Source organism: Takifugu rubripes, chromosome 9 (genome assembly GCF_901000725.2).
Source record: "Takifugu rubripes chromosome 9, fTakRub1.2, whole genome shotgun sequence".
NCBI lineage: Eukaryota > Metazoa > Chordata > Actinopteri > Tetraodontiformes > Tetraodontidae > Takifugu > Takifugu rubripes.
In genome coordinates this window covers 4,151,818-4,178,505 of record NC_042293.1, presented here as the reverse complement: position 1 = coordinate 4,178,505, position 26,688 = coordinate 4,151,818, and the positions used below count along the sequence as shown (strand labels likewise).

At 42.1% G+C, this 26,688-nt stretch overlaps 1 protein-coding gene across 5 annotated transcripts; it reads right to left on the bottom strand.

The window, feature by feature from the left end:
• Positions 1-1,049: 1,049 nt before the first annotated feature.
• Positions 1,050-26,231, bottom strand: LOC101078314 (UPF0606 protein KIAA1549). 5 transcript variants are annotated; one of them, XM_029842315.1, is made up of 24 exons: positions 25,869-26,231; positions 24,911-25,195; positions 16,173-18,146; positions 15,939-16,027; positions 15,281-15,440; positions 15,063-15,193; positions 14,256-14,448; positions 14,096-14,155; positions 13,880-14,025; positions 12,007-12,184; positions 11,219-11,403; positions 10,346-10,447; positions 9,883-10,122; positions 8,388-8,614; positions 8,032-8,168; positions 7,202-7,216; positions 6,741-6,946; positions 6,283-6,506; positions 6,051-6,195; positions 5,648-5,971; positions 4,822-4,874; positions 3,848-3,996; positions 3,277-3,431; positions 1,050-2,896 (listed from the first exon to the last, which is right to left on the bottom strand). In XM_029842315.1, exons 2-24 carry the CDS (start codon positions 25,041-25,043, stop codon positions 2,657-2,659), a joined length of 5,466 nt encoding a protein of 1,821 aa, XP_029698175.1. In that variant the 5' UTR covers positions 25,044-25,195; positions 25,869-26,231; the 3' UTR covers positions 1,050-2,656. The 5 variants fall into 5 exon arrangements, with proteins under 5 accessions (XP_029698175.1, XP_029698177.1, XP_029698176.1 ...); XM_029842317.1 differs by having other exon boundaries at positions 1,050-2,854; XM_029842316.1 differs by lacking the exon at positions 7,202-7,216.
• Between the last annotated feature and the right edge of the window lie 457 nt (positions 26,232-26,688).

The window sequence follows — 26,688 nt, the reverse complement described above, 5'->3', positions numbered from 1 at the left end:
TCCTTCCTCTCAAAGTTTTCTCCAAGGTCAGTGGGTAGAACTGCTTATTTGGCTCCTCCCTTAGTGGACAATTCCCGCACCCCCACCCTCTCATCTTCCTCCTCCACCTCCTGCAGGCCGGACACCCAGGCAGCGATTACCACCATGATCCAGATTAACCCCTGGGTGTGCTTGTGTTGTGCTACGCTGGCCAGGGAAAGAACAGGAGCGGCTGCTGCGCAGGGACAGAACTCAGGAACGGGATTACTGGAAGTGTGTGTCGGAGGGGGCGCTCAGACAGAGGGTCAGGGCAGACCGGATGGAACACTTTTAAGCTCTGAACTTCTGAGAGAGAGAACAAATTAAATGTCCATGTCAAGGCTTCTATTGAGGGAACTGAGGGAGAGATTATTCCCCCTCATTTATGAAGCTATGATGCAGAGGCAATGGGATGTAATACCTGGTGAGTGGGGCCTCTGCCTGGTAATGCCAGTTCAGGGGCTTTGTTGGTCATTTAGCTGCTTGTTGCTGTGGCTTTGGATCTTGTGATGGGATTAGAGAGGAGAAGCGTCTGATAGGATGATGAAGAGGTACTACTTGAGAACAGGGAAAAACATCCCACAACAGCACATGCCCTATTTCAATTTGTATCGTTTTGTTTGTTCTTCAAAAACCCACCCAGTAATCCCCCAGACACGAGGCACACCGGTGAACAACTGCTGATGCACAGTAATAGGACGCTGCATCTTCAAAACATCCTGTTTTACAATTTCATGAAAAGGAATAAAATAATAAGCAAGCCTTTTAGTGACTCAGATCCAAATTCAGTAGTTTCATACATCAGCTGCAACTGAGAAACCTAAAACAAAATAACGGAATTTATGGTTCTATACTGCCACTCAATGGTGATTCGATGTAGATGCAATGAAAGCCTTTTTAACCTGCTCTTGGTGACGTAATAAGAGAAGGCAAGCGTGACATCTTTGCTCCTAAATGACGGAATGACCTATAATGAATGAAAAGCAATCTCAATATAATGAAGTTTGAAAACAAAATCTATGGACGCAAACTCATGATTTCTGCATTGTATTTCAAGAATTTTGGAACAGCATGCTCAGAAGAGAACAAAAAATCAACACAATATTGAAACATGCAACAGCAAAACAGTCGGGCCAGCCAACAGATCGTTTCCAGAAAACACAAAACGCATAGAAACAAAACAGCAACATCAACAAATAACCAATAATGATAAACTGAGGAAGAACAAAGGGGAATGATGTGAAGTTACAGCACAAGCCAGCAGATGGAGGCAAACCTTGAGCTTGGTCTCAAATAATGCAATTATATATAATTTTCTACAGCATTTTAGGGTGATTGATGTCTCAAGTACTTCATTTGTCCAGCTGATTCCAAAAGGCACGTCACATTTCACACTTCAGACTCTCTGCCATAATGTTCATGCAGTGAATTTTCGGTAATACCTAAGCTCTGCTTTAAAAAATGCTTTTCTTTTTTTTTAACCTTAAATACAACAGGCCTGAAATGTTTTAGAAAAATGCAGCCTGGAAAAATTCTCAACTAGTATTATAAAAAGTGAGCAAAATGACATGAGGCGAGGTAAACCCCCCCAAAAAAGACTTTTAAAAGCACGTGACTGGTTCAAGTAAACAATACATGCCCACAACCACAGTACGCTCCACTTCCCTAACATGTTAACAAGAAGGCAAGTCAAACATGGAATACTGCATTCAACAGAGCTGGTTATTTAGAGTCAGTACATGTGAGTATTGTCTCATCACTGCTTTGTTCAAAAGGAATCTCTTGTTATATATCCTGAGCCGTACCGAGTAGTCTGCATACAGTGCATCAGATTATCACAGAATAGTGAGTACATCAAACACACTCCGACCGTCATCTAAATACTACATTTCAGTTATTATTTGCAGTACAATTGTGTCTGTGTTCCGCCAGCCTCTGAAGCTGTTAAACGGTTTTCACGCCGGTTTTCACGTTTTGTTTTCGCTACTTCACACAAAAAGAAACACGGGACATTAATCTGAGTTAGAGACTCGGACTAACTATGCCGCTGCAGACGAGCAGCGTGAGGACGAGCCGAAGTGTTATCAGTCTGGACCGTCTCGCTGGCTGTGAACCTCACTGTTGCTGTTGGCAGTAGATCAGGTTGGGTTTATGACGTCACAGTGTCAAGGCATAGCATGGCTCATCATGGCAGAAGACACGCACCATGCTCAGAAAAGAGGTTTCAGGCCTGCATTTATCGACAAGATGTGGCAGGGTGGTTAAAAGAAGAAGAGAAACGATTGGTCGGGAGGGGTTGAATGAAGGCAGCATGAGAAGAAAAACAGAAAACTGCAAAACGCAGCAAAAAAGTGGATCCACGAGACTGGGAGAGACATGATCCCTTCCTGATCCACAATGTAGTGCAGGGTAGAAACACGGGCAGTCTAGCATGTTCTGGCCAAGTACATTTTAAGAGTCTCCGACTGGACACGCTGTAGCCGATGTGATGTTGTACTTGCGAAGCTGCACCGACCATGCCATCGCACATCCTCAATCCAGCTCCCTCAGGGACTTCCATAGGAAGCATCGTGAGATTAAATGAAGCAGGTGGGTAGATTCAATGGCAGGACTGAGGCGTGGCCGCGGTCCGGAGGCCCTAGCTGTGGTAGCTGGGCACAGCTGACTGTTTCTGCGAGAGACGCAACAGCTCCTCCCTAATGGCCTTGATCAGGGAGGCAGACGAGTGAGTCGGAGGAGAGGTTTGGAGCGGCGGCGCCGAGGACACGTAGCTCACACCTGGGGGGTCAATGTGCACGGGGGGAGCCGCCGGCTCCTTGATAAAACTCCTGGGTGTCTGGAAGATAGAGGAGTGTGGGTAGTCAAGACAATCCAGGAACTGAAGGCAGGAGGGACGGAAGAGAGTAGGAAGAGAAGAGAGAACAAAGATTAGAACTGAGAGGAAAAAAGGCAGATTGTAAAGTCAGTGCTACAGAGTGGAAAACATATTGCAGTAATAAAAAAATCAATGGATTTTAGTCTTCCAGTACTGAAAAAAGTATGTTAATGCAATTTGTATTGTAAGAACTCCTGAAAGTATAGATGTTTGGACTTTCTAAAATCAAAATTGCATGCAAAATAGCATTAATAACCAGTACTTTTTTGGTCAGGTGTAATTCTATAATATTAAATTGAATGGAAACACCAAACAATAAATAAAGGAAATGAGATACATTGATAATGGAAGAAAATCAGAGGTTTGGAGTTTAGGCTACTTACTGTCTCTTTTTCAGGCTCGATCTGAGAGAAGCTGTTGTCATGGTAATGGCTCCAGCTGATACCTCCACCGTGGCCTGCAGAGGCCCTGAGTCCTGCTGGGTGACCATTCACACGGCTGGGCAATCCCACCTGTGCGAGATGATGGAGCTGGGCACCTTCACACACACACACACACACACACACACACACACACACACACACACACACACACCATCAGTGCTACGGTTGCTGATACTCAATCCTCAGCTGGCCTTGATTCAATCAGCAGAACCTAAAAAGCACTCTGTGTCTCCCTGCTGTAAGCCAAATGACAGAATCCATTTCTGTTAGAGCGAGTCACATGATGGCTGCAGATTCACAATCAGGCTGATTTAATAATTCAGGAGATAGATGAGGTTTTTCTGCTGGACAGGTTTTGTCGTTTGGAGGTGTGGTTTGAAAGGAAGAAAGATATTTATATGGATAGATATATTAAAATAATAAAAAACATTAAAGAATGTTATATCTCAGCAATAATGAAATGATAAAGGCCTTTTGTGGTTGTATTAATGAGCGGATTTTCCACCCTCACCTGTAGATCCACCCACTGGTCGTGGTCTGGCAGATGATGGCAGCTCTTCGGTGTAAAGACCCCTGCTGGAGTACAGGCTGTCTGGCTGCAGCTGCTCTGATTGTCCCGCTGTTTCTCGCGAGGGCAGGTAACTCGAGCCGAGGGCCTGTCTGAAATGACGATGGCATATTTCTTTGCAAGTGCGGACACCATATAAATATACATGATCCGCAAATAAGTCAACTATTATGCATAAATACAAATAAACATCCAAATATATAACATTTGGCTGTTCTCTTTGACAGGCAGTGACTTCATTTTAAAAAGCTATTTGTTCGGGTGTCATGACAAATATATGTCAGTGTATTCTGCCCCCCCTCCAGAGACCACTGCATCGACCTGACCCATTAAACCAATAAAATAAAAATGACTCTGCTTTCATTATTAATGAAGCCAAATGAACCAAGGGACAGACAAAGTCAAACAAATCCGGTGGATTCCTCTCCAAGACAGGGAACACGGCTACCTCTGGGACGCGTTTCATGCAAATTAAACTAATATACTGGTACATTTATATTTGCGTGGGATCAAAGACAGGTTACAGCAGTTAGCAGATTAAAATGTAATATAAATATGTCTAAAAGCTTTTCCAATAAAAAAACTGTAAAATCAGTTCTAATCACAATAGTAATTAATAGTAATTGTAACAGGGAACTGGGCTAAGAAGCGGCGGGTTCTCGGTTCAAGTCCTAGTGCACACAAAACATGAAAGGTGTTCTGGTAGTAGGGGGAGATACCAGAACAACTTCAGAGAAGTGCTGGGGTACCCTTGAGCAAGGCACCGAACCCACAAATGCTCATATAGGGCTCAGCAATGAACTGGCGACTCATTCAGGACCCTGCCTTTGCCCATATACTCTTCCCCTGACCCCAAAAGGGATCAAATGGTTAAGAAGAGGAGAAGACGAGAGCAACAAGCTAATAAATCACATTACCTTGTCATCAGGTTGTGGACAGAAGGTTGAGAAATGCCCACTTCTGAGTACCTCTGGAGAAGAACAGGGATGAAATTTGAAATAAATAAGTGTGGCTGCAGTGGTTACTGCTACATCCTCTGTTACTTGGGATAAAAAAAAAAAAAATCAACAAATCAACAACAATTTAACAAGTAAGGTTTCTTCAATGATTAATGCATGTTAAATAGCTTTCAAATGGGTATAAATATGAAACAGTGGGAGTCTTAGGGAGTGAAGAGGTATGTAGATTTATCACTGTAAGCATGCACACAGTGTGGCACCTGTGGGGGTGTGTATCAGTAAATTACTGGGGTGTTATCAACGAAATGTTGACAGCGCAGAGCTCACACTTATCTCATCAAACTTTCATTTATGGAACAGCTGCACCACTCAGGCTTATCCCTCATCTTCATTGTGTCTTCAGGAACATAAACTACTGGGAACAGTGAGAGTTGTGGCCCTACATAAAAGTGTTAATGTGTGGAGCTCTTTGAACAGTTGTTTCCATATGTTCAAAACCAAATCGAGCCTGTCCTGATGTGACTGAAGCTTGATGAAGCATGCTGTAGTGTAGGGCATTCCTAGGTCACAGCTCCATAGGAGTGACAGATGGAGGAATGCTTAACTGATTAGAGGACACAAATAAACCAGAAGCTATAGGCCTCATGCTGGGGTCAGCTGAAGAAACAAGTGGGAATAGTCAATGTAAAGATGACAGATGCTGTTTTTAATGTAAACTACTGTACATGTTCTGGTGGAAAGTTGAAACTGAAAAGTGTGCCCGAGACCTGGGGATCATACTCACACCAGGGAATGGGCCCAGAGCCGAATACGATGGAATCCACTGTCTGGGGCCACGGCTAGGAGGGCTGGATGTGGGGGGGTTGGTGTTGACGCCTGGGAGGGTGATCCCCGCTGAGTTGCCCTGAGAGGTGGGCGACACTAACGCAAAGGCATCGTCCAGCAGGGAGTGCATCTGCTGCCGCGCCTCCTCGATCGAAGGCTGTGGGGGCATGTAGGGGGGAGGGGGAGGGGCGTGGCCCGGGGGGGAACAAGTCGGACCCAGAAAGACGTCATCGGTGGGGGAGGGGCTCCTGTGGGGTGAGCACTGGCCTTGGTCAGGATCCGACTGGAAGAAATACGCATGTTTAGAATATTGGGCTTTTCTAAGTTTGAGAAAGAGCTGATACTTTTCTTCCAGCACCCACCACATAAGCCACATTGTTTACGCCTGGACACCTTCTGTAAATGCCCTCACTGTCTTCAGAGATCAGGTGGTCTTTATCTGCTTCTCTTGCACCTCCGTTCAGCTGCTCCTTCACCCTCTGTTTAGGAGAGCGTCTCGCACGACCACTGAGCACGCAAAATGAAGAAATGTTAATAAACTGCAATCACCCCTTCCCCCATCTATGGACACAGTTTATCATCTCATGTCCTGACCTTTTCTTGGACCCGGTGAAGATGGACATGGGCATCTGGGCTTCGGGGTCAACAATCTGAGTCGGCGCTTTCTGATAGATCTGATCCTGATCCTTTCCGTTCCCAAGGCCACATGTCAGGTCGTCCATTGCAGGGAAGTCGTAGTGGCCCTTCCTCTTGGCGCGCAGGCGTATCTTGTTACGATGGTGCTCGATCTCTGACTTGTGCCTCAAAGCTACCTGGATCTGAGGACAAAATAATACAAACTTAGCAGTCAACAACTTCTGAGCATCTAGGCAGGCAGCAGAGGGGCAGAGTGTGAGAAAAAGCTGATCTGTTGATCATTTAATTTTACTTAATTATAGTAACTTCTAATGCTGATCCTGAAAATTTGGCACCTTTGAGAGTGTAGAATAATTTTACATTCAAATGAGACTAATCAGCTTGCACCATAGTGTGGTGTTTCGTTAAAACACAACCTCTCTGGTAATTTGATTGGCGTCAGACAGTTTGTCGTTGATGGGGGTGCCGTGCAGCGGTGGAAGGGGCATGGGCTGCATGGCGATGAGCTGGACTTTGCTGGGGAGTCTCCTGCTGGCATCTGCGCCACGAGACAACCGGTCTACGTGTTCAAAGATGGAGGCTGAGGACAGCTGCTCATTTGTGCCATTCATAGGAGGAGGACCTGGGGAAGAGCAGAGGAACATAAGTCATAAAAACCCTCTGCTAAGTACATAAACTGGGTAAAGGCATATATAGACTTAAAGGAATACTATTTCCTAAATTGTTCGCGAGATTCACGAGAACAGTAATTGACAGCTCAGTAGACTGTGAGAAGAAACCAAAGACAAATCTACAAACAGACAACAAACACACAGCTGCTGTGGAAGATCAAGCTGGAGGTCTAAGAAGAAAAACAAAGATGAAAAAAATAGCTTACCGATTCTATTCTTTCCTGCAAACCACCGTAGAAAGGAAAAGGACAGTAAAACAGAAAGAAAAGATTGTGATAGATTTAGGTTGACGGTAAAATTGTGGAAAACAGTTTATTGAACTGAGAGAAGAAAGAAGGAACATTGAGTCATGCAGGAGGAAGTGTATACAGAGCAGATGAAAGCTTCTCATTTGACACTGGAAAGTTCATAAATCAGAGAAAAGAAATGAGCTGCTTGATGATCAAGACACTGACTGAAAAGAGGTGACCAGGTATAATACCCAGCATGTCTCATTGATCCGTTCTCTAAACACAGCAGTGCAACAGGCACAGTCTGGTACACAGATTTATCAATAAGAAAACAGAGCCCTTTCCTCTGATTGAGAGTCAGGCTGCAGCCTGTGGGCCTGACGCCCTTTGGCTCCAGCTCCGAGTCTCTGAGCGGCACCACAGATGTCAATCTTTCAACAAGCTGCCACTGAGTCAATTCAGCTATTTCCTTCACTTCTCACTATCTGGACCTTTTTTCCCAGAGACTCCCAGTCAAGTGTTTCCTTTACCCCCCAGACACCTGCTATGTGATTTGGATGTCAATATTTGTTTGACTCCGAGCCTTTTTTCATTCCTTCTCTGCTTTGTCTTTCCCCTCCATTTCACAATGGCCAACTATCCTCAGTCCTGACTCCTGACTCCAGTCCTGTTAATCAGATCTTATCAGCTTGAGTTGCTCTCTTTCTTGTTGTTATCCGTCTGCCCAACCCTCCCCACTTACTTCCATCCTTTCTGCTCCCATTCTCACTCTCTGTGATTGGAAGAGTGTTGCCAAGGCTGCTTACCATTTAAAACATTGATGGGGACCTTGCGGGTGTGCTTGCCGTCGCTGGGCGTGGTGTAGCCTCTCCGGTTCTCCTCGTTTGGTTCCCGCTCACTGGAATGGTCACTTACCACTGAGTCACCATCCGATGGTGAGATCCTGCCAATGGAACATGCACATCAATAATACAACATGCCCTCGTTGTGAAAACCCAGACGTAAACAAAAAGTGTTGAGCCAATACTCAACGTGTTAATAATAGATCACAGGTTTTGTCAAAAGCTGTATGTTTGCACATATAGATCGAATTAAAGTATAGTAGAGACACTAAACGAACGTTTGTATGTGAGCATGTGTCAGCTGATCTGATTCATTTCACCTTTCATGCCTTTTGCTGCTGCGGGATGCCTTAGTGGAGTTTTTAGATATGGGAGCTGGGAGCTCTCCGTTGTCTGACCGACTGAGGCCATCTTTTGCAGGCATGGGCAGAGGTCCAGAGCCAGTCCCTGGTGGGGCAGCCTCCTGAATCACCATGACATCATCCTTGCTGTGCTGGCCAAGGTGCAGCTTGGCAAAGTCAAAGCCTTTCACGGTGGGAGCCTGCAACTGAGGACAGGAGCAGATAGGGGAAAGATGGGCAGAATGCAGCGAGGAATGGAGGGAAGCATGAAAACATGTACGGAGGTGAGAAAGCAAAACCATATTCAAATTTCCCTCAAGTCAAAATGCGTTTTATGTTTGGGGCATTCATCGTTATGATGCTTTTTCCAGTTAAATCACACTGTGCAGACATTGCATCTTTCTTTCAGCACTTACATTTGACAATGTATATAGACTATTATAAGATTCGTGAATTTTTATTCCTCAGTAATGTGGAATCATCATCAATATACTGTATATGTGTGTGTGTGTGTGTGTGTGTGTGTGTGTGTACAAGGAATAAGTAAGTACATCTTATAAGAGCTGCAAGGGTTAGTATCTAGGAGTGTTTCTCCTGCTGCATCTTAAAAGGAAGAAAGTGATGAGAAATCAGAAATATATTTATTAATATATTGATCTAATATGCGTGATAATGGTAACAAGGAGAGATTCCATTGCGTATCCAAGGTAATGTAAACTTAGCTTTACTGTGGGAAATTTATAGTGACTGGTGAAACCCTGACTGTAAATAATAATTGATATCTGTCTGAAAAAAATAAAAATGACATCTTCACAGTCTTATTTTCTAATTACAAAATTGAAAGGTGCATGCCAGCCATCAATGAACAAAACAAAGATGGGGTGAGAGGATGCAGAGAGAGGAGGGAAAACCCTGAAGTGCTTCCTTCCCCTCTTATCAATGGGGGATGGAATCGTTGAGACGATTTAAGTGCAAAGCCCTCAGGACTCTCCAGTAGTAAAGGGGATGCCAGAACCTGACTCAACCTTTGGTCCTGTGACATTGAAATGTGTACCCGGCAGAGGAATCCTGTTAATTCGCTGAGTTGTGAGTCATCTAAAGACTGAAAATGTATGGCTTAGGAGAAGCTTGTTGGTGTAAAACTACTAATCCAGCATGATGCTTGCTATTACAAAACTGCTAATCCTAACAGAGAGAGGGGGAGTGTGTGTTAGTGCTGCTCTCTAAGGCATACAAGCAAGACCAGTTTGAATGGGAAACATTCAATAATAAAGCCACTTCATTTGAATCAACACTGACACTAAATAAAAGCAAACAAAAAGATCTATTGAAACTGCATGTTATACTAATTAGTTTAGTTTGGTCTGGTGGCAAACTGGGGAATCACAGTGCTGCGTATTTAACACCAGCAATCCTTCAATTCACAGTAAATACAACACGACCCACTATAGCTACTGGCTACAGGGTGATGTACCTCCTTGGCTTTCCTCCCTCTTAACGCTTTTGTTCTCTCTTCTTTCTGCCCTGTTTGCACTGTCTTAGCTTGGCTCCATCCTTTTCTTTGCTCTTCTTGTGGTCTTTCTTGCTTTTTAAAGTCTGCCTTTGCATCATTTTTATCATTGTTGTCTTCCTCCTCCTCCTCCTCTTCTTCTTCCTCCTCCTCCTCTTCTTCTTCCTCCTCCTCCTCTTCTTCTTCCTCCTCACTGCTCGTAGACTGTTTGTTAGATGACAGAGATCTCTGAGCAGAGGTAATGTTGGAATGTAAAAATATTTAAAGGGGGATGATACAGTGTTATCTCTGGATCAAATAAAGGGAGCTGGATTGTTAAACAAGGACTACTTTATGCAACTGTGGAGGATCTGATCTACTTTTCAACAAAGACACTAAGTAAACGACAATCTAGACCAACTAGAACCCATGATAGGTTGCTCTCAACCTCCTCCTCTTCTTCATACTCCTCCTCATCTTCTTCCCAGCTAAAATCTTGTTTAGTAGGAGACAGTAGGGAGGACCTTGATCCTCTGAGTGAGGTCGTGGACTGTGAGAGTGGGGTAATGTGACAGATAAACAGAGAAGACGGGCTAAATACGATAGGATTAGATATTATTGACATTAGATATTACATAGATATTACATTAAATCTACTGTCAGGGGTTTCTGTCACAGACAAAAGATAAGTGTGTGGAGCAGCCAACAACAGCAGCACAAATTTGTTGTATATTTGGACTGAGTCCTGCTTTAAACAAGTAAGAGTGGAGCACTTAGAGGGGGATCACATTACAACTGTACCACAAAGATGAAACGATTCTCTGCTATACCTTGTGGGATGTGTCTCCTTCACAGAAATGTAACTGAGATATAAAAGGCTTTTAACTAACACACACGTTTACAAGTTTGAAACTGCAAAGCAGATGCTTTTTCCCCATCAAACTGTATTAGACAAGGACAGTTTGTGTCAATTATCCAGTATACTTAACTTACTTAACTTCTCTCTGTTTTTCCTCATGTTTTTGTCATATAATACTCTTTTATACGTTGATTATTTTTTTCAGGATGTATGCAAATAAAAAAAACCTGAAATGAGCTAAAATGGTTATATGTGGGGAAAATAGCTTGAAATAGAATACATTTTCTTGGCATTTAAAACTGTGTCAACAGGCATCCTTAAAGAGTTCCTAATATTGATCTATTATTTCATCCATATTGTGTCAAATGTCCTCATAAGAACAGTAGTTCCACCTCCTGGCCATTCAATTTAACTGAAAGTGCAAAAATAAAAAAAATAGTAGAATAAAGGGCTTGACTCTACCTTCTGTCTCTGCTGAATAGAGGTCATGGCGTCTGGCTGGAACTCCAGCTTGTCGGTGCGACACAGTTTCCAGTATAGGATGGAAATGATGATGATGACCACGAGGAGGGGAATCACCACGCCGACGACAATCCACAAGTTTGTGTTCTCAGTATCGGAGGGCGCAGATGCCACCTTTTCAACAGCTGCAGAGGAAAGTCAGACTAAGGCTGAAACTAAAATTTCACGCATGTCATCTCATGAAGCACAGACAGTTCCAGAATCAAATACCACAATATATGGATATATATAGGAATTGTCCTAACTCCTCATAGTGATAAAAAAAAACCCTCAATGACATCCTTCATTATTTTTAATTAACATTCATTTCTTCCTTGAGGAAAGTACCAAAAAGAACACAGTCACCCAAGGTGCACAAGTCCCTGGAGGGGCTCATTAGGACTTCATCCCTTATTTAGTTTCTTAATGAGTCAGATGGGCTTTTGGTACAACGAGTACACAATTAAAGAAATGAGCTCAAATGTTACTATAACCAGTGTGAATGAGCTCAATGCTGGGTGGTATCATCCATTCTGGTGCTTACTAGGACCATTTTCTCATCCTTTTTTATTTTCTCTCAGTGCTCATTTAACATCACATGGCTTTGAAACCTTGTATTGACCTGCAAGCTCAACACTGCTATTACAACCACAATTCACCTGTAATATAAATTGTATCAGCCCCCAAACAAAATCCATTTTTCAAAAATGTTGTTCATTTTACTCGGCCAATTATCTGGAAGTACTCACGCTGTGCCAAAACGCCCTGCACACGATACCCTAGGATGATGGCAGCCCTTTGAACATCCATCCGGTTGAGTATGTAGGCTGCTTGGTCTGCAGGCATTCTCTGACCATCGGGACCTTCCACGAAATACACAATCTCTAAGGGATGATCTGTACCCACCAGCCGACTGGTGCTCACAACCTTGGAGATTGGTAAACAAGGAAAAGTTCAGTGTTTTTAATGGTTAACACAGGCAGTAAGTTTAATACATTTTAAGTATTTAAACTATAGAATTAAGCAGTTGTATTGTCTTTGCTGCCACCGCTGTTATAAACACAGCGATAGTAAAGACAGGCCACCAGTATTATCTGTCAGTGCAATAAACAATCATCATCATGGTATCATGTCTTTTCTTTAAGCATAAATGTGTCCAGATGTAGGCAAATGGCTCATGTATACACAAAATAAAGTAAAAAAAAAAAAGATCAGTTCATTTTTAAGGAAATAATTTAATTTCAGATTTTATTTCTCTGTTGGTCTCTTTTTCACAGGTTGAGGGTTGTGCTAACCTTCAGTGTATGTCAAAATTGGCATGATTTAGCTCTCACGGTTAACACTGTAAATAGATCCAATAGCAACATTTGTGGTGGGAATGCAGAACTTATAGAACTAGAAAAGTTTATCCAATAGTGAATTGCAGTTAAACAAACAGAAAAAGCTTGCATTCTAGCAACCCCTTCTGTAGTATTTGTGGTTCAACACATCTGCTCTAATATGTGTACGTTTACATCCACGTGTGTGCGTACAGTTGCCCTTAGGGGAGACATAGTGTAGTCGGCTGTCTGCATTACTGGAAAGAGTGAAGTGCAGGTCATGCCTGGGTTGACACAGAAAAAAAGGGCAGACACTCCCATCCAAAGACTAATCCAGTCAATGCACAGTTATTAGAGTGGAAAATGGCACTACAAATGTGCCTTTTCTGTCTGGGCAGATTCATCGGTAACACCCGCACAGCTCACACAAAAGGAATCATTTTGAAATATCTGTGCTTGCATGTGTATATATTTTCTAAAACAGGAATAATGCCTTGAGAAAGGATTAGAGGTCTGATAACACAGAGACACATGTTTCCAGTGTTTTATGCAGACAACGGTGCAACTGACAGAAAGGTCAGGAGGAGGGACGATGCTACTTATCCATGGAATATATTTATCACACTGACAGTTCCCCTCTTGAAAAACCACCAAATGCACTCAGACAGGGTCAGATCAAATATCGGTCTCTCCTCTCCAATAAGAAGATGAAAGTGCTTTCTTTTCCTGTGTTTCTGATTTCTAAGTCTTTAACTCACCCTGGCAAACACAGACATGCTCTAAATCTTTCCAACTGCAGGAAGCAGAAAAAGAGAAATCACTGAATAATTGATCTGCTCTTAGCAGCTCGGAAGATCATGAGTTCACATCAGGTAGCGGGAGTAGAGAAAGAAAGAAATGGGAGAGAAGGAAAAGAACAAGGACTCATTAGGTTGTGGTCTGTGACTGACTTGCTCCTGATCTGAATAGGATGTTGTTGCCATGGAGATGGGTCCCTATCCCAGACTCCTTTGAGATGAGTTGTGCAGGTGTGGAGTGAACCCACAAAAGCCAGAGCCTGATTAGTAAAACAGTAAGGCTTTCAGTCGCAGCGAACTCTGTAACGCTAACATAATGAAGCCTCAGTGCTCAGGCAAGGTGGTGAGACAGCCTGCATTAGTGAGTAATGATAAAAATGGCACAAGAAGCTATTAATTAAGCAATCAAAGATAGGAAATTTTGTTATGCCACGTATTTAATCAATTTAATCATTTTAGGTAAACGCCCAGTTAGATCAGTTCTAAAAAAGATATAAATATGATACCTGAACACTGCTGTTGCCTATCGCTGTAGCTCGCTTGACACGTCTGGCCGAACCCATAGCCTCTCCCAGTATCATGGCCACTCTGCGTTCCATGTTTGCTTGAAAGGTTCTCTCACCCACTTTGTGATCCATCACACCAAGGAGTACTACGAACAAAGAAAGATGCGATTTAAATGGCTGCTACCTTCGCCATGCCAACAACTGATTATGTCATACCTGTTCTCAGCCAAGAGGAGCGAAGCAGCTGGCTGGTGTTCAACTCTGGATAATGGAAAGCTGTGGGGAAAAGTACAATAAAACCATTATAAAGCAGTAGATTATTATTAGGGTAAAAATGAGACTCAAATTAAGTGGAAGTTTCTTTTATTGTACTCACGTTCAGCAATCTGTAGCACAGGAAAGCCCATGTAATAGCTGAATTCCACCACTGTGAGCTTCATCAGAGCATTGCTGACCTCTGACCCTGTCAGATAACCCCTTGAACTACGCACTGTAAATGTGATGTCCACTGGTTTCCTCTGTGGTTGCTGCTCGTAATATTGCTGAGCTGCCATGGTGATATTTACAATCTAAAATCCAGACAGTGGAAGGCTATTTAGCAGACAGAAAAATAAACAAAACTGTCTCGGTCCCACTGTTGTCGGTTCTGGGAACAGTCGTACAGAACCTGAACACCATGTGTTGCAATGACTGGAAACATAGACACAACTGGGCAAGCGCTGAAGTTCTCAAAGTAAATGTTCGCATGACCTATTCATTTGGAAACAAACGCCTCAATTAATCATTTAATTTAGTTCAAATAACAGTATAATTTAAGTCATGGTGTAAGGACATGATGTAACATTATAATGATGACAGGAAACTGCCTTATAAAAACATCATTAGTAATCTTTTTCTTCATATTTCCCATCTAGAGGGAATAAAGTATCAAACTGAGGTATTCCTGGTTCTCGTCCATGAGCGATATCAGATAAATGACATGGTACCGAGAGATACTGAACACGCTGTACAGATAACAAGCTCACTTCCTCACTTATTGTCACAACAAGGCATCTATGATATCCATTAATTCAATAAAATATTCTTGGTTTGCACATTTACACAAAGGACTTTTTTAGTGTTAACAAAGCCAAAAAATCATAATGGCCTTTTCTTTTCTAGACAGGATGCGGCTTTTACTTACATGCACTGTGAAGTTTGTTGACTCCTTAGATCGTCGACGCACCTCTGCAAATGCCATGGTCAAACCTTTCTCAATGCTTTCACTGAAGTTGCAAAAGCGTACATCAATGTGACCAGGCACAAACTGCAGCACTAGAGAACAAGGAAAGTTCATAATACTGTATCAAAACCAAAAGTCCTTGCAGACTATATAAGAGTAACAAGTTGGTTTTTTTTTACCTGTGTGGATGTGATATTTACGATCTGGTGTTGTCCAGTTGGGAGACACTGACAGGAAGCGGCGGCCAAACTTTCGGAGAGCGTTAGTGACTGATATGGCTGTGTACACAACTGGACCAGACACTGTCCGAAACAAAAACCTTGGTGGGGGGTCCACAACCTTCAAACAACATTATACAATAGAGACAAATCACTCAGAGCTATTTATTCACAGTGGCTTGCTTAGAAAAGCACCTGAACTGAGGCAGTCCTGTAGATCATAATATGGCTTCCACTTCAGTCATTTATCATAAAACCAGTGCCGTGATCTGACGTTCATCTGAATTACAGACATTCAGTCAAACGCACACATACAGACGCACATTTGTAGTTTTGGTGATAACTCACGTCTTTATGTTCTAAAAATGACCTCACCATGAAATGTATATCATACTCACTATGGTACTCACATTTGGCCTTCTGTCTGTGAGGAGTCTAATAGACGTAATGCATTCCACAGCCCCAACCCTAACCATCACAAATAAATGCCCAAGCCGAATCCTTATCCTCGTCTAAAAGCAACTTTAATCTTAAAACCAAGTTTTGACCCTCAAATAGTCCCTTAACATTATGAGAACCAGTCATTATCACTTCACTCTTGAAAGTATGTTTCATTTACCTGAAGCTCCACAGACCTGTTGAACTCTGCCTTCAGTATGTCTTTGATGTGAGATTTGGCATAGCCAACAGTGACTCCAGGAGGAAAACCTTCAAAAGAATTCAAAAACACAGCTATAACCTGCCCCATTTTCAATTAATTGCATATAAACTACCAACAGTGATGATCAACACATATAAGCCAAAAGAAAAATAAAAAAAACCCATAAATATACATTACACATGTGATTCTTACCTATTTTTACCAAATAAACAGGCCTGTCAACATCACAGAAGTATTGCCTTGATGCCGTCACTGTGGCAGTTTTTCTGCTGGTGGTTGAGTCGATGTTGACATTAGTTGCAGTTGTAGTTACGGCTTGATGGGAGGCATTTGTGGCAGTTGTAGTGACGGGTATATCAGAGACAGTATTAGCGTCATTGCTAGGTGGTATTAAGGTCAGTGTGGCTGGGATGCCAGTCCCATCTTCAGTCACCCCCTGATCACTCAGTATGTCAGAGGAAGTAACAACAACTGTGGATTCAGTTGAAAGTAAACTAATGTTGAAAATTTGCTCTGTTGTAGAGTCTTCGACAGTCATTACTGCTGTTCCCGAGGTGGTGTTGGCAACAGGTGTAGTGGGAACAGCAGAGAAGGCTGTGGTTGAGGTTAAGAAGATAGTGGAGGGTACAGAACTCTGCTGGACTGACTCAGTGACAAACCAATGGACGTCGGTCAGAGAGGAATAGGGTATTACATCGTTGGGGAGCAGAGGCGTGACGGTGGGTGACAACAGATCTGGCAATGCGGTGCTGTCTATACCAGGAGTTAGTGCAGATGAGGGCCAATTGGTTGTGGACACCTGACCATCCCAACTGGAGAACGATGGGTTAAAGAAATGAGTTGGCACTATGGAAGGATCAAGGAAAGCCACAGAGGTATTCTTTAGCTGAGGACTCTCTGCTGTCATTAATACTGTCGATTCGTCTTGAGGCTCAAACCCTGAAGCTTCGCCCCAGTTTCCTTCATCACTGAATTTGGTATCACTGATGAAGCTACTGGTGGGTAGAATCTCTGTAGGACCAAGGGACACCATAGAGACATTCCTGTGTTCAGCACCAGTTTCAACTGATTTATTCTCCCTGGTCAGCTGAGTGGTGTAATACTCCAAGCTGTTCATATCCGGTAAGAGGACATCCGTTGGTTGAATTGTGAAAGCATCTGTCCAGTCCACATCAGACGAGTGGGGAATCCTACTAGTGGGTGTTAGTTTCACTGTGTAATCTACTGAAGAGAGAGGAGAAGCATGGATGGCGGTACTGTATGTCCTGAGGCTGGGAGAAGGTGAAATATGAAGGGGGTGCAAGGATGAGGGGAAGATACCGACTCTGGAAGGAAAGGCCGTGTCATAGCTTTCTGTGTAATCCTCCAAATCATACACATCCGACAGGACCTTAGTCACTGGAGAGTAGTCTTCTCCTATGGAATCTAAAAATGTCATTGTCTCCAAATAATCTCCAGAGCCCCAGTCTATTTCCATGGTGTTTGTGGGGTAGAAGTCATCTGGAGACACATCGGTGGGGTCAAAGGAGGGTGATGTTGGATGGGGTAAAATGAAAGGCACATTGTATTCAGGGGTTAGAACATCATCTTGTTGGAGTGGCACGTTTATATCGTGTGCTGGTTGGTTCCACTCCAGAGGGCCATTGCTTGGACCTATGTCCAGGTTGTAAGATTGATTTATGGGATAGTCAGCGGAGGCCAGATTAGCAGAGTGAAGAATGTGGCCAGGAAGTGAGGTCGTCATTGCCAGTGTTTGCTCTGACACTCTGTCCTGCTGATGGTGAGAGATTAATTCTTGTCCTGAATTTAGACTGAGCCGAGATTCTGTTAAACTGGCAAATCGAGACAGGCTTGAAGATGTTTCTGGATCAGGTTGCTGGTATCTTGTTGGGGTTGGAGAAAGAGAATACTTAACATCATTTGTCCCTATCGCTTTTAAGGGTGTGGAGGTTTCAGAAGTAATGTTTTCCCACTTGAAATGTATACTGTCAACAGCCATAACATTATGTCTTGGCTTGGAAGTGGACTGTTGAGCACCAGGGGACTCAGGGCTTTCAAAGGCTTTATAATTCACTGATGGTAAGGCTGATGGTGGCGACCTTGTTACACTTGCAACATCTCCAAAAAATCTCCTGAGCTGATATGTTGAATTTTGAAGAGGCTCATCTGCAAAGAAAAAAATAGTGTTTCTAATAGAGCATCACTAACATGTCATGAACATATGCTGCTGCCTTTTATCAGTAAAATCAACATATTATGCTTTACATAATAAACCGCTTGTTACAGGACTGCTGCTGTTTTGTGACCCATATATTGAGCACTGTATCCACAAGGATCCGTGTAGAATGGGACTATGAATAGAAACAGGCCGCTGCCTGCAAGTAAAAATTGTTTCATCTTCTTTCAAGATAAGATAAAATGGTATTTTTTTCATCCAAGACCATGAAAATAAGGATGTCAGTACAGCCCGATGACGGAAATATATACTGTACCTATGATATATAACTATAATTGCAGAAATATAGTTTTTGTCATCATTGAATATATAAAACCAAACAATTGAATGCATAGGACACACAAATAGAAGAAACACACTAAAAAAAATACTTGATTTGTTCACAAGTGTATTTTAAATGACTGGCATTATTTACTTATATTTTTTTTATCTCCTCTGTTGGACATGCTGCAATGATAAAAATACACCACTTTACTTTGTCAGTAAGTTGTTTGATAGACTTTGCTAGAAGTCTCCTTTTTAGGCTCAGAATGTTAAATGTAACCTTGGTCTATATTTAGAGAGAATCAATAGAAAATTGACAAACGGTGTTTAATGCAAAAGTATCGACAAGCTGGAGAATGGGATCTCGAAACAAGTCTAAGTGGTTTACCAGAAAACACCAGCTACTCCAATGGCTCCGGCTACCCTGCAATGATATTAGTAGCGCAAAACTGAACTAAAAGCATTGTGGGAAACATTGTGGGTCCATAAGTGAGTTAACAGGTCAATACACTACAATGTTAAGAAATTAAATAATACACACATCACTGACAAATGGACACATTTTAACTCCAGGATGAGAATGGGAAGTCAAGTACTCACTGACCATGTGAATTCTAAAACAAAGGCGAGGCTATGCTGGCTCAGGCCTTTAACCAGAATAGTCTAGAGATAACAACCAATATCCCTTATATGGTTCCTGCTGTAGAATTGAAGGGTGGAGTGGTTTTTAGCTTACCCAACTGCAGCACAGGCACTTACAAACAGTGAAAGCCTGAAAGGTATCATGAGGCCATGCAAACTTTAGGGAATGCAAAGTGGCTCCTGCAAGACATTTACTTGCGCGCCAAAAGCCTAATTTGGTTTGTTGCATATTATAGTATGAAACGTTTAATTGGCGGAATGCCATTGTGTGAAACAAGCCTTCTGCATCGTGATTCAGCACCAGTAACGTGGTTGCATTATGGAAGTGCAACAGTTTTGCCGACTCATAGCTGCAGAAGCAGTTGTCTATTTTAATCCAAAGTGAAGATTGTTTAAAAAAAAGAACATGAATATAAAAGAGAGGAAAATACTTCTGCTGCATCGTCTTCAATTTGCTGCATGGGTTCGTAGAAACGACTGCCTCTGGTTTGGCTGAGGAGAAACCTCCCAACTTAATTATAACCTACACTGGTACCTTAATTGAGTCAACATGTTATTATAACGGAGCCCTTTTGACATGACTCTGAAAACAAAACTTTTCTCTCTTTTCTCTGACTTCTGCTGCATTCTCCTGCAATGCACACACTTGTTCGCTGCGCACTGAGTTAACTGGTGATGGCTCGACAAGAAACCAGAATTAAATAAATAAAAATAAAAACAGGATCTCTTTGCCTGGGCTGCACATTACATTTTAAATGTGATACAATGTCAGTGGACAATCATCCTGACGTTTGAGGTCATACTGTGGTGCATGACCCCAAAATGCCAACCTATTTGAGGAAACCCCTGGGCTGGACCAACAAATCAACTCATTTATTGTGACAAAGGACGTTTAGACATGCATTGGTGGATGAACACCAGCTACTGTGATAAAAGCAACTGAAGGTTGACTGAAAAGGATTGTAACCTGAGGTGATGGTAGTAATGAGTAGACCAGAAGACGGTAAAGAAACACCTGATATCTGTAATGTTTGGTCCAAACATCTACAAGAATTGTGACCATCGCCTTGCTTGTCTTAATAATTCAACAGGTACGGACCTGACCTAATGATTCTACACTTTGGTGTTGACAGTTGTGTGCGACAGACAGCAGCCAGGTAAAAGGGCACAGAGAGCCAGAGTGAATTAAAAATTGACAAAGGCCTTAAAGGCCGAGTGGCTTTGCCACCTGTCCCCTTGCTGAAACAGGAGTATGTCACACACTGTTGGCTGCTCAGTGCAGGGTCGGGCTGTGAAACTAAGTTCCAGTTCCCATAAAAAGGGTGACCTTTAAATATCAGGTCATGTCAGCACAAACGTCGTGAAAAATGGACCAAATTGACCAGGATATATATTTCTCTCCGTAACCTCATCAACATTTTTTTCATGTGGGAATAGCTGCCACATTCACATTCTTAGCTTAAATTTGCATTGGACCAACTGTGTTTGGAAATCATTATTTTACATTAACTGTTAAACGTGTTTTTTTTAGTTCAAAACATTCAAATATCAAATCATTTGACACACATAATAAGATTTCCTTTTGTGGGTATTTTGGTTTGTTCTGTTGCCTGTTGTTCCATTTGTTCTGTTTCCATTGATCTGACTGTTCCCTCAGGATGGCTACTGGTTTGTAATAGAATTTGATTTTCCGGGATATCATTTAATACCTGATTTTGTATTGTTTTTGGATAATTATTTGATTTAACCTTTAAGATCAGAATCACCTCTGGTTGTTAGTTAAAGGGCAGTCAGAGAAAAACTGTTTGGCTTTGACAAAAAGCGTGTTGCTGTGCAGCACTGGGTTAAAACATACTTTTACACACCTGTTGGTGTTTGAATAAAATGATGTTTATACATGGTTTCTGGATCAGAACCACATTTATCACTATCATTTTGTGAGCTAATACAAAGCAGTCATTTAAAGCCTAAATAATGGTTGTAAAAGGTCCAGAATGTTTTGGAGTAATTTGCTTTAATTGCCGTAATATGCTTTCGACTGCAGCCAAACAGCTGTAAAATACAGACTTGAGTCCGCACATGCTGCGCACGATACTGCATACACGCCTCTGTGTGTGTGTGTATGTGTGTGTGGAAACCTAAGACACTAAACCCTCTAATGAAATCATTTCCTACCTTCGCCAGACTTCTCATTGAAAGAAAAGTTATTTAATGGTTGTGTAATGTAACAAAAGAAGAAAGGTTCTTTTGCTATTAATGCTAGCTCACTATAGACCCACACATGGTTCTGTTTTCTGCTAAGCCCATTGCGTGACTGGCTCCTTTTTTGCTGGCAGACGTGGTGTACACTCAAAACAGTTAAATAGTCAAGGCGCTGAGGTGTTGACATTTAGTTTATTGAAGAACTTTTTAGATGGGAAAGATTCTGTTATTTTTATCAGTGGACTTCAAATTTACGTAACTCACCACCAAAGCTCCAACACCCCACTGAGATAAATGCTTTAAGGTTGTTTGACGTCCTGCGGTATAACGTATCTTAAACACCCGCCAATTCCTTTCTGGCACATTGAATTGTGTCTTTGCAGACTAAAATCTGACAGGTAATTGATAGATAAATCAAAATAGGCCTTTATGGTCAGACCTGGTAGGCTTGTTAAGACTCAACTTCAGGCCTTTATGGTCAACTTTACAGGTAAACTTTCTACAGATCTGAATCTCTGAAAGACAGGAAGAGGAGGATGTGAAACAAGAGAAGCCAAGAAGTCGTCATCCTCCTCCAATATACTTTACCTCGTACGTCCCAGCTACCGAAGAGAAAGCAAGTTAAGTTTCAAACCAAAATGATTTAGCCTGGAGTGGCCCAAAAGAGGCCGAACTCAACCGCACCATCTGCTCTGATAAATATATGAATAACCAGCCAGAATTCATCAGAAGATTTGGGCTTAACAATATATAGCCACAATGTTTTCTTGTGTTAAACAGCCCATTTTAAGCTCACAGCACAGATAAAATATAATTGCTACAAACCACCGCTGGGACAATGACCATGGTCATCATCAGTTGGTTTTATAAATAAAAAGAATAGAATTATTAAATGCAATATAGCTACAGCTAAGTACGATATAAAAAGGTTAAATAGCAACATAAAACCAAGGAAAACAGGCAAATTACAAATAATTATTATAATAACTGTGTCTGGGGGAAGAAAACATCAAAAGCAAGACCAAAACGTTCACTTAAAATCAAACTTTGTGGTAAAACACAAGAGCAGGTTACACGAAACCACCAGCAGATGTACGTGCGTTAAATGTGGCGCCTTCCCGTCACAACCTCCCCGTGTGATGCAGATATTCACTGGGGGAAAAATGAATTGTCATCTTTGGAGCAGAAAGTTTCAGATTAATTTGTTTTTTAATGAAGTTGCTTCAGAGTGGCTGAAGAGAGTGGCTGCTATCCAACTGAATTTTCTAGGCAACCTGCAGCCTGATGAGAGCAAAAGCGTTTGCCTCTTGAAAGGTTCTACCCATTGATCCGCGACTGGCCCCCAGCTCTAATGAATAATGAATGGGCATATTGTCATCCTACATGGATCACATTTCACATGGCAACAGGCTACACGTAATTAGCCCGAGCTCTGCTGGTTTGAATTTACCAACCACTGGTGTGCTGGGAGACTGCTGAGGACCTGAGTGATGTCACATAGTGGAGCTTATAATTACATCTTACAATTTTACAGATCAAAAACTCATTTCAGGTCTCAGCTGCAAATGGATCTGGTTCATGCAGCAGACGACGTGAGAAAAAAGAGAAATAGAAAATTACTGCATGACCTCATGACATATATGCAGTGTGACGCCCTCAGACAGACCTCAAACTTTGGCTTTAATAGCTAAGAGAGCCGAGTGAGAAGCACACCTAACAAGAAACCTGACAAAGTTCATCTAATTACACAACTTCCACCACCTCCCATGTCTTCACTGGGCACCAGTCACATAAAAGTGCTCAAACTGCCGCAGCATGATTTAAACCAGCGTGCAGCATGTCTGACTGAACAATGGATGAAAAATCCCGTCTCCCACGAGGCGGCGGTTTACATTCTGCCACTGGGGTACAGCCTGCTCTTCAAAGTGTTCCATTAGCTGTGTGTGATCATCAAAAGCTGTGAGAAGATACAGTGGCATATAAATACAGCCATGCTGCTTTGGCAGGAGATAAAACAATCGCACACAAAAAATCCCCACAGAAATACAGTACATGGACTTTAGTTTCTCCAGTTCCTCTTTATTTTTAGCATCATTAGAGCTTCATGACATTTTAAAATGAAAAGGCGTCAGAAGATGGACGGAGATGTGAAATTGTTCCCTTCTATAGCACATTGGTCTACACCAGATTCTTTTTTAGACCAAAGTAATGTTACTCATCAAAATAAAAGGAAGGTGCAATAGGATTACAATTTTGTCCTGTTATAATGCTACATCATGAGTTTTTCTTCTAAAATATGCTCCTTTCACTGGACAGTGTGTTGGGGGAGGGGTTTTGGTGGGATCACGTCAGCGTCTATAAAAGTAAGCCTGGGGGACCACAACCATCAAGCAGATGGATTTAGAGCCTTTCTCTTTCTCTAATTACTGGAAACTGGTTGAACACTGCAGTCTGTGTGTACTGTAGGCATTGATCCACTTCAGCTACTGTGAAAATCCAAAACCAGACTCACTTTCATAGGTCTTCAATGTGCAAAACCCTGCATGCAAATAAAGAGATTTGGACTAATGAACACAGAGCAAAGAGCCAAAATGTGCACTACCTATATCTTATTTTACATAATTATGCCTTGTGGAAGGGTGATGAGCTCAAAATAGAAGATTCTGTAACATTGTCCTGAAAGTTAGGGTAGTAGACTAGTTGAGATGGCACTGAGCAAAGAACATAACGGCCACTGTTCTAACGCAGCTGCAGAATTATCCGTAAATAAGACTGTAGCTGTATTCGCATCTCCTGTTTCACTGTGTCCATGTAATGAAAAGTTAAAACTTGTGCAGCATTGCCACTCTGTAATAGTGATAATCAACAAATGCGCTTAGATCTGGGACACCACTATTGCTGCATGATTAATTGCAATTGATTTGCATTAAAATCGACGGACCTACCTGTATACTTTAAATTGAATTCAATGTTAAAATACGTGATCAATGATGGTTTCAAGTACTATAATTATCATTAAACCACTGTTTTTGGGCGATTAGTAGCACAATCATCACTGTAGCTATTTACAATTTGTATGATTAGTTTATATGGGAAAACTGCAGAGCTGTATACTGACCTCCGACCCCGCTGACCAACTCAACCAGCAGCTTATTCATATTTTGTATGTATTTCTATGCCTCTCATCTACCTCCCCTCCCCTTCCCTCTACCTCTCCTCTACCCCTCTCCTCTCCTACCTATTCTATCCTCTACCTGTCCTCCCCCTTCTCCTCTCTCTCTACCCAGCCGGCCATCAGCAGGAGGGTCCCCCTACATGAGCCTGGTCCTGCTCAAGGTTTCTTCCTGTTAAAGGGGTTTTTTCTTGCCACTGTTGCTTATCTGGGATTAGGCCCTGGGATTCTGGAAAGCGCCTTGAAACAATTCTGATTGTAAAAGATGCTATACAAATAAAGATTGATTGATTGATTGATAATGCTTTTATTAGAAAACTGTGCTTAGTCTAAGATTGTGCATGTATTAGGTAACAGCAACAGTTACAGCACAGTGGATCATGCTGTGCACATCAGCAAAAGGTGTTTTCTTACCTGCAATATAAGGGTCAGCTGCGCTCACTGTTACCAGAACCATCAGCCCCAGAAGTACTGCGTGCTGCCCGTGGATACGCAGAAGAGAGCTGAGCATCACCACCAAACCCGCAGAGGACACGGAACCTGCCATTGGTTTGGAGTGGAGCACATTCAAGGCATTTCAACAAGCTCCAAAGGGAGGCCTCGTTTCAAAGAGGAATGATTTGGGTTATTTGGGGCCAGCTAGTTTATGTAGTCGTCTACTTTAGGGCTCCTCCTTCCACGATGTGCACTGAAGAATGCCTGTTGAAATCAAGAGGAAAAACAAAGCTGCTGTATTTCCTGCTTTCCAACAACAGTAATTAAGCAGTTTACAGAGAAGAAATCAACTTCATTATTAGTGAACAATTTACCTCTCCTAAAACACTGCCATGTCATCCGAATATACAGTAATAGACAGGATGGGTGGAGACAGATGATTCCCAAGTTTTAAATCATAAGAATTAATAATCTACTAGTGTTTTATTATTGGACATCAACTCAGTGAGCTCTGTTAAAACACTTAAACACAGGCACTGGTTTTGGACAGTACAAACTGCAAGGTAGATATGATTAAACGACATCGACATATGCTTGTTTCTATTTTTTATAATAAGAAGTCTACAAGGTCAAAGCAACAGAGCCCGGAGACGTACTTCATCTCCCGGCTGCGCTGCTAGCTTTCAGTCGCTACCTCCGAGTCTCCCGAGAGGCAGCATGCTGCTGTCCTACATCCCGTCCCGTTACTTTCTAACGGACCCTGTGTGCGCCTGGTCTTAACAAAGCCGCTTATATCCTATTCATTTTGCTGAGACTGCAGGTTAGCTTATCAACATACATTTTCCATATTTTCCTGCGTTAGCTCCCAGGGCACAAGACGGTTTCCCCCCTCATTTCCCCACAGCCATTCTGCACACTGCTGCGTAGTCACACTTACCATGAAAATGGAGCTCCGGCTCTATAATTGTCTTTATCTGGGTTTTAATAAACTATCCTGGAAAAAGAACTTCGAAAATGCTGCCTTTTTGTAAACACCTGCCAGCATTTGGCTAGGCTTAGGTGTAAATGGGCCGGTGGCTATCTTTCATCTGACAATCCTTCGGTATGGTTACCTTCTCCCATCCTGACAATTGTTTAGTCCCGCCTCCTGTATGATGTGATTTGTTTTTAATCCTCCATAACCTTCTCTGATTGGCTGATACACCTTTCTGTCAACCAGAGGGGTTTACTTTAGGTTGGTCACCCTTGACTAGCGTCTGCGGCTTCCAGGGCAACGTTTCCTCGTGGAAGACTCACCAATGGCTGTACACATATAGTTGTTATAACGGTCTGCTTATACGCTCAGTGGCAATTAACAAATTAACCTTTACAATTTACAATTAACACTGGAATCATTTACTTTATTTGAGGGAAAGTGTTAAAGTGGTTTCTATTTTCCAAACTCCCTCAACATTTTTGGTCATTTTGCAAGACCACGCTATCAAAACCAGATTAACATAAAACAACAAACCAAGTTCTCGCCCTGCTGAACAAGATTTTGCGCTCACAAATTAACAAGGGCGATCACGATTACTCGACCTTGTTTTGCAAATTCACATGCACTAATGTTTTGACGAACATTGTCACCTAGTGGTGATGTAATGCAATGACATTACACATGATAAAAAAATCATTAATTTACGATCACATATTGACATGAATAGCAGTAAATCATGGCCTTACAAAAGTCAATCAATAATAGTTTTAAAATATTAATC